This window comes from Glandiceps talaboti, chromosome 18 (assembly GCF_964340395.1).
Source record: "Glandiceps talaboti chromosome 18, keGlaTala1.1, whole genome shotgun sequence".
Lineage (NCBI taxonomy): Eukaryota > Metazoa > Hemichordata > Enteropneusta > Spengelidae > Glandiceps > Glandiceps talaboti.
In genome coordinates this window covers 12,127,024-12,140,509 of record NC_135566.1, presented here as the reverse complement: position 1 = coordinate 12,140,509, position 13,486 = coordinate 12,127,024, and the positions used below count along the sequence as shown (strand labels likewise).

General features: G+C 35.8%; 2 protein-coding genes across 3 annotated transcripts in view; one reads left to right on the top strand and one right to left on the bottom strand.

The window, feature by feature from the left end:
- The first annotated feature begins 650 nt into the window (after positions 1–650).
- Positions 651–8,336, top strand: LOC144449440 (pseudouridylate synthase RPUSD4, mitochondrial-like). The gene is made up of 9 exons (XM_078139972.1): positions 651–1,297; positions 1,970–2,095; positions 2,534–2,578; positions 3,136–3,334; positions 3,859–3,893; positions 5,213–5,262; positions 5,876–6,017; positions 7,577–7,674; positions 8,093–8,336. The coding sequence occupies exons 1-9, from the start codon at positions 904–906 to the stop codon at positions 8,279–8,281; spliced, it is 1,278 nt and encodes a 425-aa protein (XP_077996098.1). The 5' UTR covers positions 651–903; the 3' UTR covers positions 8,282–8,336.
- Positions 8,337–13,013: 4,677 nt separating this feature from the next.
- The window catches only part of LOC144448978 (LIM domain kinase 1-like), a 33,177-nt gene continuing 32,704 nt past the window's right edge, over positions 13,014–13,486 (bottom strand). For both annotated transcript variants that reach the window (XM_078139366.1, XM_078139367.1), the window contains one exon: positions 13,014–13,446. In XM_078139366.1, coding sequence (XP_077995492.1) covers positions 13,290–13,446 — 157 coding nt within the window. In that variant the 3' untranslated portion in view covers positions 13,014–13,289. The remainder of the gene's footprint in view (positions 13,447–13,486) is intronic.

Genomic DNA, 13,486 nt, shown 5'->3' with positions numbered 1-13,486 from the left:
TTGATATTGGCTGTTAAGTACTGCATTAACTCTATGCGAAAATAAAAAGTTGAAATTCTTGAAAACAAGACATTGAGCCCCGGCTTCTTATTACTGCAAAAGCACCCGGAACAAGATTTCATGTGGCAAAGGTTGAAGGAATTTCAAGAACTGCAACTTCGATTCCTGATTATTCGAAATTGGTCCTTGTTGCCGTCACGTGGTGCGAGGTTAACTGTCAGTGTAACTGACATCATGGCAATTATAAGCCTTCAAGGCTATAACATATTTTCATTTAGAAAAGGCGATTTGATGTGAGTGGAAGAATAGAAATAGTGAATTGAAATAGTGATATCCAGTCAATAATAGAAGAGTAATTAGCAGGAAAAGAAACGATCGGAAGTTATTCTTGTATTACATGTATTTAGTTTATAAACGGGAGAAAGAAAGACAACAGAAAAAAAATTAAGCATCACAAAAAACCATGATAGTGATTGTAGTTCACAAGTTGACGATGTTTGCTGCGCTATCTTGTGATAATAGTGTCTCCCGCCCCCCTCCCTTCCTGCCTGGGGATCACGCTCTGTAACTAGAGTGATGAGCGCCCCCAACGATACGACTGTGTATTTCAAAATGGCAGCCTCCATGAGGTACCAAACACGTCGTATTTTCGCGAGATTTTATTCGATTTCCCGCGTTTTGCAACCATCCAAAGATGTAAAAAGCACAAGACACGTCGGATCAACGACTAATATTTTGAACAATGTATTTTGCTGTCGTAAGTTGTGCTGTTCGCATAAATTTCGCCCTGTCACATGTACGAAAGGGAACTCACGTGTCTCTCAGAGTTGTCACTCCACTTGTATCTTGTACTTGCAACGACGCTACGGTACCCTGAAGGAAGACAGTACAGACGGGAAAGTAATGGGAATGAATACGAGGTCAGAAGATGATTATTTTGGTATCGATCAGGAAGGGAATTTCGATAAATTTGACACGACTTTGGACACCACTTTTTCAATTCAGGAGAAAACAGTCGACACACAACAACGACGCAAAAGGAAAAAAACACAAAGTTCTACCTCTCGTAACATTCGTGAAAAATACGTTCCCGGTGAGGACGATATAGTTGTCGGGGAAACACAAGATAATTCAGAGTCCCAAAGTGTACAAAATGATGAAGTGTCATCAAGTAAAATGTCAACTGCTAAGAAAAGTGCCATGAAAATACGCCAACAACTTTACCATGAACGGTCACAATCCAGTCGACGTGAACATACACGTGTAAATACAGAAGAAGAAAAGAGAAATCAGACAGGTAGGTCTAGATACACACACCTGCAATATGGCTAATACGAAACACAAATCAACTTTATGGGCATCGGGTTTATGTCAGGGATAGTCCTGCAGGAGAGGGACCTGGGAGAGGAACATTGTTGGAATCAGTCTCGACTTTTACTCCGTCTGCAAGCAAGACTATTATGCTAGGGAGTACTAGTCTAACTCTAACCTTATCCCAAAAGTTTATGCTAGGGAGTTCTAGTCTAACCCTATATTCCAAGGCCTAAAGTTTATGCTAGGGAGTACTAGTCTTACCCCATATTCCAAGGCCTAAAGTTTATGCTAGGGAGTACTAGTCTTACCCCATATTCCAAGGCCTAAAGTTTATGCTAGGGAGTACTAGTCTAACCCTATATTCCAAGGCCTAAAGTTTATGCTAGGGAGTACTAGTCTTACCCCATATTCCAAGGCCTAAAGTTTATGCTAGGGAGTACTAGTCTTACCCCATATTCCAAGGCCTAAAGTTTATGCTAGGGAGTACTAGTCTTACCCTATTCCTAAAGATTACTAGTATGTTCGTGAGTACTAGTGTAATCCCATTCTAAGCTGTAGTGCCTATTTCCATATATTGATAGATCTGTTCATTAAATTACCTGGATGTATGATATCAATACAATCATGATTAACTCTTATATTTTTATTTTGAAAGAGTTACCAAGAGGTAGGACCGACAGTCATGGATATCAGGTCCTATCATACCAAGTTAAAGATTTGAGCAGACTGTCTACTCAAGTTGTTGCCAAGATCTTGCATGACAGTATCATCTATGACCATGGTAAGGCCATCCACTATAGTTTAGTATCATCTATCACCATGGTAAGGCTATCCACTATAGTTTAGTATCATCTATCACCATGGTAAGGCCATCCACTATAGTATTGTAAGTATAGTATCATCTATCACCATGGTAAGGCCATCCACTATAGTTTAGTATCATCTATGACCATGGTAAGGATGTCCACTATAGTATTGTAAGTACAGTATCATCTATGACCATGGTGAATTATTGAAAAATTCACTTCCAAAGAGAGTATCATGAAACTTGGACAGTGACACCAGTTTCCGAAAAAACTCTTTGATTGTTAAAATTCAACATACATTTGGGTTATATGCATACTAGTATTATCTTCTTTGTGATGTTATGTAGTTTACATTTCAATATTAGTTCTATGGTAAAAACTGATAACAATTTATCTTTCATTACTGATTTCAGATGATGTTATTGCTATTGATAAACCCTATGGTCTTCCCTCACATGGTAAGTTACTGCATGATGCACTTTTTGCTATTAAGGGCTACTTAATCTAAAAACACAGAGAAAGTCTCCAGTGTTGGTAAAGTAGAAAGTAGAAAGTCTTGTGTAAACCACAATAGGATATTAGTTACAGTTATACAGTCAAATAATATCATATGACATGAGGTAGAAGTCATGTGACTTGATGAGGTAGTAGTCAGGTGACTTGATGAGGTAGTAGTCAGGTGACTTATTTAGTCATATAATTATGAGGGAGAAGTCATGTGACATGATGAGGTACTAACTAACTAGCCACATGTTGTGTACTAACCCCATTTTCTGATATTCAAACAATGCATGTTGCTGACAAGGGGGTGGGAGGAGGGTGTTTACCCAGACGTAACAATATTTTAATGAAGTGATCTAAAGACTTGGGAATAAACTTTGTACCATAATACTACCACTGACAATACCTACATATGAATTAAGTACTTCAAGAGCAATGGGTGGTGCAGACAATCATGTAGAGCCTGGGTATTGCAGTATTCATGTAACATTCATGTTTGTTTTGTACTTTACAGGTGGACCAGGTGTCACTAACAATGTCAATGATACCCTTCCATTGTTGGCAAGATTGATTGACAAGTCACTGACCAAGTTGTACTTGATACATAGACTAGACAAAGAAACCACTGGTGTGATGCTTCTAGCTAGGTCAGAGGTCACTGCCCGACAACTCAATGCAATGTTCAGACATCACCAAGTTGTCAAAAAATATTGGTAAATTTCCACATTTTTTTTCACATAGCCCTGTACAGTCACTTGAAGTGAAAAATACTTCAATTCTTTGATCTTGATCGTATTAAAAGCCATGTGAGGGAGATCAAACATGTTATTGATCCACTGGTGATGTCAGGGAGATCAAACACATTATTAACCCACTGGTGATGTTAGGGAGATCAAACACATTATTGACTTGTATTTCAAGTACTGCAAAACTGATGACATAGATCTGAGTTGTCATGACATAGGCAGACAAGGATATAAAAAACCAATAGTTATGTTTGAACATGTTCAACTTGGCTTGTGTATGGTATAATCTCTTATGTATAACACATTGTCTGTGCATATTGTTATGCTGTTGCCAAGTTACATTGATGTCTGCTGTAGCTGTAGTGTCATTGGCATAAACATACTACTTGGTTACTTTGGAACACATTTTTTGAAACTTTAGATTTGTTCCTGAATGTTTTCATTCTTTGACATTGTCAATCACTCATTCACTTTTCTTCTTTCATTTGTAGGGTTCTAACAATCCATGTACCAGAACCAAATGAAGGTGGGTGTGATTGTCAGAATATATATCCATTCAAGTATGGTCTTTTATAGAGTAATGGGTTCCATCCTATGATTTCACCTAATAATCAGGGTTCTCCCCAGACCTTTATAGAGTAGTGGGTTCCATCCTATGATTTCACCTAATAATCAGGGTTCTCCCCAGACCTTTATAGAGTAGTGGGTTCCATCCTATGATTTCACCTAATAATCAGGGTTCTCCCCAGACCTTTATAGAGTAGTGGGTTCCATCCTATGATTTCACCTAATAATCAGGGTTCTACACAGACCTTTATAGAGTAGTGGGTTCCATCCTATGATTTCACCTAATAATCAGGGTTCTCCCCAGACCTTTATAGAGTAGTGGGTTCCATCCTATGATTTCACCTAATAATCAGGGTTCTCCCCAGACCTTTATAGAGTAGTGGGTTCCATCCTATGATTTCACCTAATAATCAGGGTTCTCCCCAGACCTTTATAGAGTAGTGGGTTCCATCCTATGATTTCACCTAATAATCAGGGTTCTCCCCAGACCTTTATAGAGTAGTGGGTTGCATCCTGTGATTTCACCTAATAATCAGGGTTCTCCCCAGACCTTTATAGAGTAGTGGGTTCCATCCTATGATTTCACCTGATAGTCAGGGTTCTACCCAGACCTTTATAGAGTAGTGGGTTGCATCCTGTGATTTCACCTAATAATCAGGGTTCTCCCCAGACCTTTATAGAGTAGTGGGTTGCATCCTGTGATTTCACCTAATAATCAGGGTTCTCCCCAGACCTTTATAGAGTAGTGGGTTCCATCCTATGATTTCACCTGATAGTCAGGGTTCTACCCAGACCTTTATAGAGTAGTGGGTTGCATCCTGTGATTTCACCTAATAATCAGGGTTCTCCCCAGACCTTTATAGAGTAGTGGGTTCCATCCTCTGATTTCACCAAATAATCAGGGTTCTACTCAGACCTTTATAGAGTAGTGGGTTCCACCCTCTGATTTCACCTAATAATCAGGGTTCTACCCAGACCTTTATAAAGTAGTGGGTTCCATCCTATGATTTCACCAAATAATCAGGGTTCTAGCCAGACCTTTATAGAGTAGTGGGTTCCACCCTATGATTTCACCTAAAAATCAGGGTTCTCCCCAGACCTTTATAGAGTAGTGGGTTCCATGTTAACAAAGGGAGTTCTCCAAAAAGGAAGTTTGTTGTTTCTATGGTAACTGTATCACCCTATTATGAAACCATTATATAAAAACATCAAAAAATTGAAAGTAATTTTTTCCTTCAATTAAGAATGATACATCGATATCATTTTTGTGTGTTGCAGGTGTGATAGAGATTCCTATGGCAGAAGGTGAAGTTGCTGGCAAAAGAAGGGTATGTATAAATCATTGATACGGCTGAAAGTAGGCTTGCTGTACCAGTTGTTAGCTACTGAAAAAAAGAACAAATATGGGTAAAAAGAATTTATAGATGTACTTCAAAAAGTTTAGATGCCTTTGGACAAATATACTTCTGAGACCAGAGACAGTAATTGGAACGTGCCTCAATATACAATAATCCTGTATAGAAGGACTGTGATACACATTATCATTTTTTCCAGATGGGAATATGCTGTTGAAGCTTATATATCCAACAGACATTATACACATAATTCGATGCACCTCATCAAAGATTGTAATTTTTGTAGTAAAGACACTTTCATATTTTGACAATCTAAATGAATGGAAATCGTAAATATGAAAATAGATGTACCATAGAAACATTTACTGGGCTTGTAATGTAAAAAAAAATATTACAACCCCATATATAGGTGTTTATACTTTTGGATCTTGAATAACATGCATTGAATCCTCGGACACAAGCATCTACATTTTGGCTGTAATATCCAGTGTATTATTATAGCCACTGAGTCTTGTTGGAATTATGTAGTTCTTCCTCATCACATTGCTAGAGTTGTAAATATCAAACTTTTTTTCATCTTCTAAAGATGTTGCTGAGACCAGAGTATGGATTAGTGTATAAAGACTTTGCTAAGCTTCCTAGATCTAGAGGTACTGCAGCCATAACCAATTACAGAGTTCTTTCTACCAGTGGTAATTGTGCTCTAGTAGAGCTTCAACCAGAAACAGGTGAGATTTGTATAGACTAAACATCAAACCTTTGCAGTGTATGTTCATTTACTGGGATTAATATGTGCCGCAATTCTCTTCTTCCACTTTATAAAACAAATAATGTAGCAGTCAAAATATCTCCAGTTTTCCATTTGTGACATAAATGGCGATTTTGTTACATACAGGAAATGGACAAGGTGAACCTCAAATGTTGTATATAAAGTCGAGTATTGTCTAGAAACAGTTCAACTAAGCTACAATTAAAAATAACCATAGTGGTGAATTGTTTGTCTTTCGCAATTTATACCACCTATTAACCAGGTCAAAATTTCCCTACATAACATATCTCCCATCTTAATTAGCTAAGCCATGAATTGTGTAAATAAATGTATTTTGAAGTGAATAATTGTAAATAATTGATAAGGAAAGGAATGAGCTAAAATAAAATATTTTATATCGCATTGAAAGAAACATTTGCCTTGTTTTCTCCTTGATGTGTGATACCTGTAAGATCAGCTGTGATAGTAAGAAAGTTGTGGGATTCCATCGAATTCATATGCAACGTAGAAGTGGAGAGAAAGTGATAATCTGCCATAGGGTTAATAGTGGGGCTCATAGGGTTAATCTCAGTCAGCTGTTGCTGACACTGTAGCTAAACATACATGTTTTTATTCTAATTACTTATTTGCATATATGATAAGTTTGTGCATGCATATGAACATCATTATATTAATTGTCTTGGGAAAATGTATAATCCACGAAATCATTCATTGTTGTAGTTTATCAGGTTAAACATGTTGTCGTCACGGATCAAGTTGTCACAACTTACTACAAACACAAATAACAGACTAACACTAAATTTGATTTGAACAGATGATCAAGTAATCTATGTGACAGAGAGTATCACAAACTGGCCACTAGTTTGTGAAAACAAAACACATGTCAAGCACCATCAAATTGTTTTATGTAGCCCAATCACCTTCTCCTCTACAAAGGTGTCTACTACACATGTTTCAAAGCCAACAAAGACAAGGAAGTAGAACAGTGGACTGATTGTTCAATATATACACATTTGTATTCAAGCTAGGGGGTTAGTTTTAGAGTTGGGTTAGGTTAGACTCCCTAGCATAGCCCTGATTTGTACCTTCTAAAGTGGACTGACACTATTGGGGTCTTTGCCTTATGGGACTTGGCATACATACATATGTATTAGTTGAACAGTGAATATTCATGATGCCTTAGTGTTATACTACCTTCAGATAGTCATGAATATTCATTGTACAGCTAATACATATGTATGTCTGTAAGTCCCAAGAGGCAAAGAACCCAAAGTGTATGGAAATACCTTTATTTTCTCGAGTGGCGTTCCCCGTTAAAGTATCTTACCATGGTACGATACAATCCACCATAAACAAGAACTCAAAACATCACAAAAGAAATATTTTGATGACAATTTAGGCTACAAAAAACTAAACTTGTAATATTACCACTGTATTTATTTATGTTTGTTTCCGGACCCCCTGCACATTTTCTTGAAGATCTTACACCTCTAATTATTTATAAATTCTTGTTTTCAGGCATAAAACACCAGATTCGTTGTCATTTAGCGACTGGTTTGGGTTGTCCAATACTTGGTGATCATAAATATTCTCACAGCGATAGACTAGCACCACAGGTGAGTTTATTTCATTGTTTTTTCGTCCTCTGCTGTATCCTTTACTTGTAAGTTTTTCAAAGGACTTAAATTTCTTGTATATTTTTAAAAATATCTTTTGATATTAATAGGATGGATAAAGACAATCATTAAAATATTTACATTAGGACTAGGGTCTTATTTAGTTTTATAAGACATCATTTTCATACAGCCTTCAGTGATTGGCTTAAATTGGGTCACATGGTATGGACTAGTCTAGTGACCCATAATGACCTCAATTTGCATAGAGCATGCACTAGTTCAACTATTTGTGTACAAATACATCCCCATATCTTATATTCATGTATACACCACCATTCACACTCAAACACTGATCAGTTGTCAGGGGCAACATGGTATTAACATAAAAAAATACTTTTGTGATATTCGTCTATTTCAGAAAGTACCAGGTGATATGTTGCAGAAACTGGACATGAGACAGTCTAAAGCGAGAACTATACCAATGCATTTACACGCTAAGCAACTGATTATACCAGAATTCCGTGATGGCAGAAATCTCTTCATCTCAGCAAAACCTCCAAAGCATTTCACTAGGAATATGAGAAAACTGAAAATTGAATCTCCATAGTAATTCTATTGCTTGTTGCATGGAAATTGTTCATTTCATCCATGGGCTAGCTGGGTGTACCTACATGTATACACAGTTCTGGTTTTCAATGGCCAGCACAGATTTAGTTTGGTTGTAAACTGAAGGATTGTTCTAATAAACACATTCAAATGATCTTTATTTTATAGCCAATGATGTAAATATTAGTAGCAAAGCAGCATTAAAGTCTTGAATTTCAGTCTTTACCTTGCTATGTCACATCTCTATATTTATTACTGTATGGATGGAAAGAGTTCTTCTCTATCGAATGACACAGAAGCATGGACTTTAAGCTATGCACGGAACCAATAATCTTGGCAAGAATGCAGATGAATGTATGGTTTTTTAGAATGGTGTAGTGACTCTACTTTGGAAAGTATCCATGACTCATCCATATCTGATCATCAGCTGTCACCATACACACATTAAATCCATATACCTATCTGTTCCCCAGCTGCCACCATACATATATTACAACCCATAACACCAAAGTAAAGTGTTTTTGGTATGTACCACAATCATTTATAGCACCCATATCAAGTGTAAGAGTATACTGTTTCATTTGCTAATTGACCACATCAGAAAGGGGTTGTAAATAAACCAATTGAAACAGTGTACTTTTACACTTGATATGAATGCTTTTAATGAGTGCAGCACATAGAGAAAGTGCTTTACTTCAGTGTTACCCATTGTAATGTGAATGCTATAAATGAGAGTAGCACATACAGAAAGTGATTTACTTTAGTGTTACTTGTTGTAATACATATATCTATTTAGCTCGTCAGCTGTCACCACTTCTGGATCAGGTCTACATTGTGTTAGAGAAATCTCATATCCGGATTATCCTACTAACACAATGTTATTATAATTGAATGTAGTAATGCCTGTTTTGTAACTAAAAAATATACTTCTTGTTGTTATTATTCTAGGTTTCATGAGTACTTTCACCTTCTAAACCATTGCAATGTATGTCACTAAAAATGCATGGAGTCTGCTTTCCTACTATTTTTTCTTTGCAGCCTGCAATGGTTTGTCTTTTTCCTTCCTTTGTCAGTGTATGTCATTGTTTTCCCTTTTGTAGAAAGATAGAAAAACAATAAGTAATGGCATTCTACATGTATAGAAATTAGACAATATTCCCCAAGAGAAGCGTTCATGGAAATCAAAACACAAAATCCCCATTCGCCTGGATTCTAGGTTATAAGAGTGCTGTAAAATGATACAATTCACAGGGATTTCATGTACAAATATAAAGCAGCATGTATGTATATATATATATATATATATATATATATATATATATATATATATATATATATATATATATATATATATATATATATATATATATATATATATATATATATATATATATAGACTGAATTCAAAAGAATAAGGATGATATAGGTCGTTACTCGCAGTTTCACGCTTCCTCAGCGATCATCAGGTGACGACTTATAACATCCTTATTCTTTTGAATTAAGTCTATAATGCTCTGCTACTAATATTGCATCGATCACTGTTCTCTGCAGACTTGTATTTACACTGCTCTACATACATATGTATTGAGCACTGTTTACTCCAGCATAGACGCATTACATATACTGAGTTTATATACATCATATATACTGGATATAACACTTTTGGATTGGTTATTTACTGATTATAACTGATAATTGTAGTACAGGTCCTTGCCCATTTCTTGGTTTTAACACAACACTTTTGGGTAACACTGTTTTTTTGTCCAAAACAAAGCCCTTACTGTCAAAACCCCGAGTATTTTATTCGGGAATAACATAATTATACCCCTGCTGGTAATATCAAAGAAAAATTGGGGAAAATAATGGCAATTTTGAATGTTTTGACTAATATTTTGAACAGAGTAGAACCAGTGACGTAGACACGTGTTGCCTTGACATAGATGCACATTGTCGTGATGTAGAACGAGCAGGGTATATATTCCATATTTTTGGCTTATGCATGGTATAATTCATATTATGTAGATATTAGTAATGAAGCCCTCACATTTTGATTTCTGTACAAGTACTAAAAACCTTTATTAAAACTTCTAAATTCAAATGCCAAGGTCATTTGTTGGAAAAAATGAAGAAAAACAAATGAAACTTGGATTTTAACAATCGCCAATCTTCATTTACGACTTTCATATCTTTTATTCTTGCCATATAACTGCTCAAACTTAAAACTGCTTCCTTAGATAAAATAATGTACAGTATATCAATTGTGATTGTGCTGTAGGACCATTGTTGTCAAACAGAAATGTACAGTACTATATAAGGTCTGGAATATATACATGATTATAATAAATGTTTACATACAAATAATACAATGGCATTTTATTTCAAATAGTGAGTCAATCACTAATTCTGTGAATTATAAATCAAGTTTTTGTCACACTCTGATGCAGATAGCCTACCTGTACACATGTTGGACTAATACTACAACACTATTACCGCTATCATAACTGATATTTTGATTTGTGCAATTTTCGCTCCGTCCAACAAGTCTACTCCAACTTTCACTCATTAGGCCAAGCCCCGATACACATAACATGCACAAAACATTAACATAAATTAGAATAGAATAGAATCTGTTTCCCATGTAACCTCTCATGAAAACACCTAATTATGGATTCATCATGTGACCTAATTGCATGATTTCAATATGTCTAATTATGTATTCGACCAATCACAATGTATTGTGGAAAGCCATTCAAGACCAGTGCGAGTGAAGAGTTAGAGTAGACTTGTTGGATGGAACAGAAATCCAAAAAATCAAAATGTCAGTTAGAATAGCAGAAATAATGTTGAAATGTTAGTCCTACACGTCCAAAGGTAAGCTATGACACAGACATCGCCGTTTTCAGAAACCCTCCTTTGGTACTCTCGTCATGATTAACATCTCTTGGTCCAATACAAATGTACTTTTATATTGTCAAATAATTAAATAAACTGACCAAATTACACATCATGTAAATAACAATTTTTTGCATTTAAACTTTCTGGTCCACTTCACTGAAATTCTAGATTTATGAATGGCCGCTGAGGGCGCTCTTCAGTCAGCAGCAGTAACTATGGGGAAACAAAATGACTGGCTCCTTGGAAAATTATGGTTTTAGCAGTACTGGTTGATACTAACACACTACAAAATATACATCACCTATTCTCTTTAACTTGACAGTACATAATTACTAAAATTCAGCACACACAAAATACATGTACAAGAGGAATAGTAGAAACAGTAGGAGAAAATATATACTCTGTGATATACAATATGTACTTGTTTGCTATGTGTAAGGTAAACACTAACGACACCTTGGTCTCTGACATAAAACAGTTATGGAGATAGACTGCCTTATTGCAGTTGACAACATACCCCATCAGTTTAGAGTTGGAGACAGACCCCATCATTGAATATGAATTCTATGCCGTTTCATATTTTTTATTATGTTAAAGTTAAAAAGTTTTTAAACTAAATGCTTCTATACATATAAACTTTTTTCTGGAAATAAATGTATAAATTTTATAAAATACAGAAGCTGCAGATAAAAAACATAACTGGAATCTTTAACAATGATATAAATATGATATAAATGTATTATATAGTTTGTACAGAACAGACAGTAGATTACATGTACAGGGCTGTGTTTGTATCTGACCCACACTGGAAAGGAGCCCTCTACCATAACCAAACTCGGTTTTTTTAAGCAAAGAGTTTTAAAAATAAAGAGCTTCTGTAATAGAATCAATCTATCATGGAAACAGTTTTTGGTTACAATAGATAAAGCTTACATTGTTCCTCAGATAGGCTATAAAAGTTACATCTATGAGGGCTCTATATATGTTCGGCATTTGTACTACTCTAAAGTATATGGCAGCTAATCTTGCATTGCATTATATGAATGAAACATATCAGCATCTGCTTCATGATTATATTCAATCGAAAACATCGTCTTTAAATAAAAAGTGCTAGATAGACAGTGGCTTCTCCACTCTCTATGGTACTAGCTAATACTTTGATTGAATATGGCAAAACCTATTAAAATTGGGTGCAATGTGCTGTAAAATGACACTAATGTTTGTAGATGCTATTTTAAAAAATACACATTCTGTGTGTGACAGAGTTCAGTTCATTTTAAATAGCCAGCAATATTGAGTACTGTTTGTGCGTGATTTCCCAGTTTCACAGGTTTTCTCCCCCCCCCCCCCCCCCCCCAAAAAAAAAAAAAAAAAGAAAAAAAAAGCAGGACAGGGATGAAGAGTTAAAACCTGGCAAAAGAATGGCATGGAAGAAATGTTGACTATGAAATCAACAGTACTGAGTTTCATTTTTATTTGTAGCATTGTGTGTGTGTGTGTGTGTGTGTGTGTGTGTGTGTGTGTGCGTGCATTCAACATACTAAATTACAATATTGCTGCAGCATAGGTTATTCAGAACTACTGTCTTACGTCTATCTGCATTTTGAGAATGTGTGTGTATGTATGTATGCATGTGTGTGTGTGTGTGTGTGTGTGTGTGTGTGTGTGTGTGTGTGTGTGTGTGTGTTCAACATACTAAATCACAATAACGTTGCAGCATAGGTTATTCAGAATTCTATCTGCATTTTGTCAAAGTATATTCTCAATGCAATAAAATTAATTTTCTATGACTTTCGCATGACAAAGTCTACAAGATGCCAACATACAAAACCACTGGCTGAAAGTAAATTTGCTATCTAATATTACAGCTTATTTAACTTGTCCATTTGTATAAAATGCATGTAACCCTTTTTAATAACAAAATGTACTTTCAATACACAATTGGTAGATTAACAAAGTTTAATCTGTACTCTAAATATTTCATCTCCAGTTTATTATTGCCACAGACTATTTTCTATGTTGTTTTCTTGCTAGGAGAACCAGAGCAGCTCTATCTGACTTGATATTCCTTCAGCTGCTGACAATTGAGGGTTCAAAGTTCGTGACATTCACGATCACCTTGACTCTGAGATTGACAACAGACTTGTACTGACAGACTTGCTAAGGTCGAGATTTGGTGACATCTTCTCCAACAACAAGGACAAAGTAATTCCACTCTCTGTATTCAATACCATACTTTCCAGCCACTTTGAAAGAGTTTCAAAACTTGGCCTATAGTGGAAGAGAAAGAAGGAAGGAGGAGGGGAGAGAG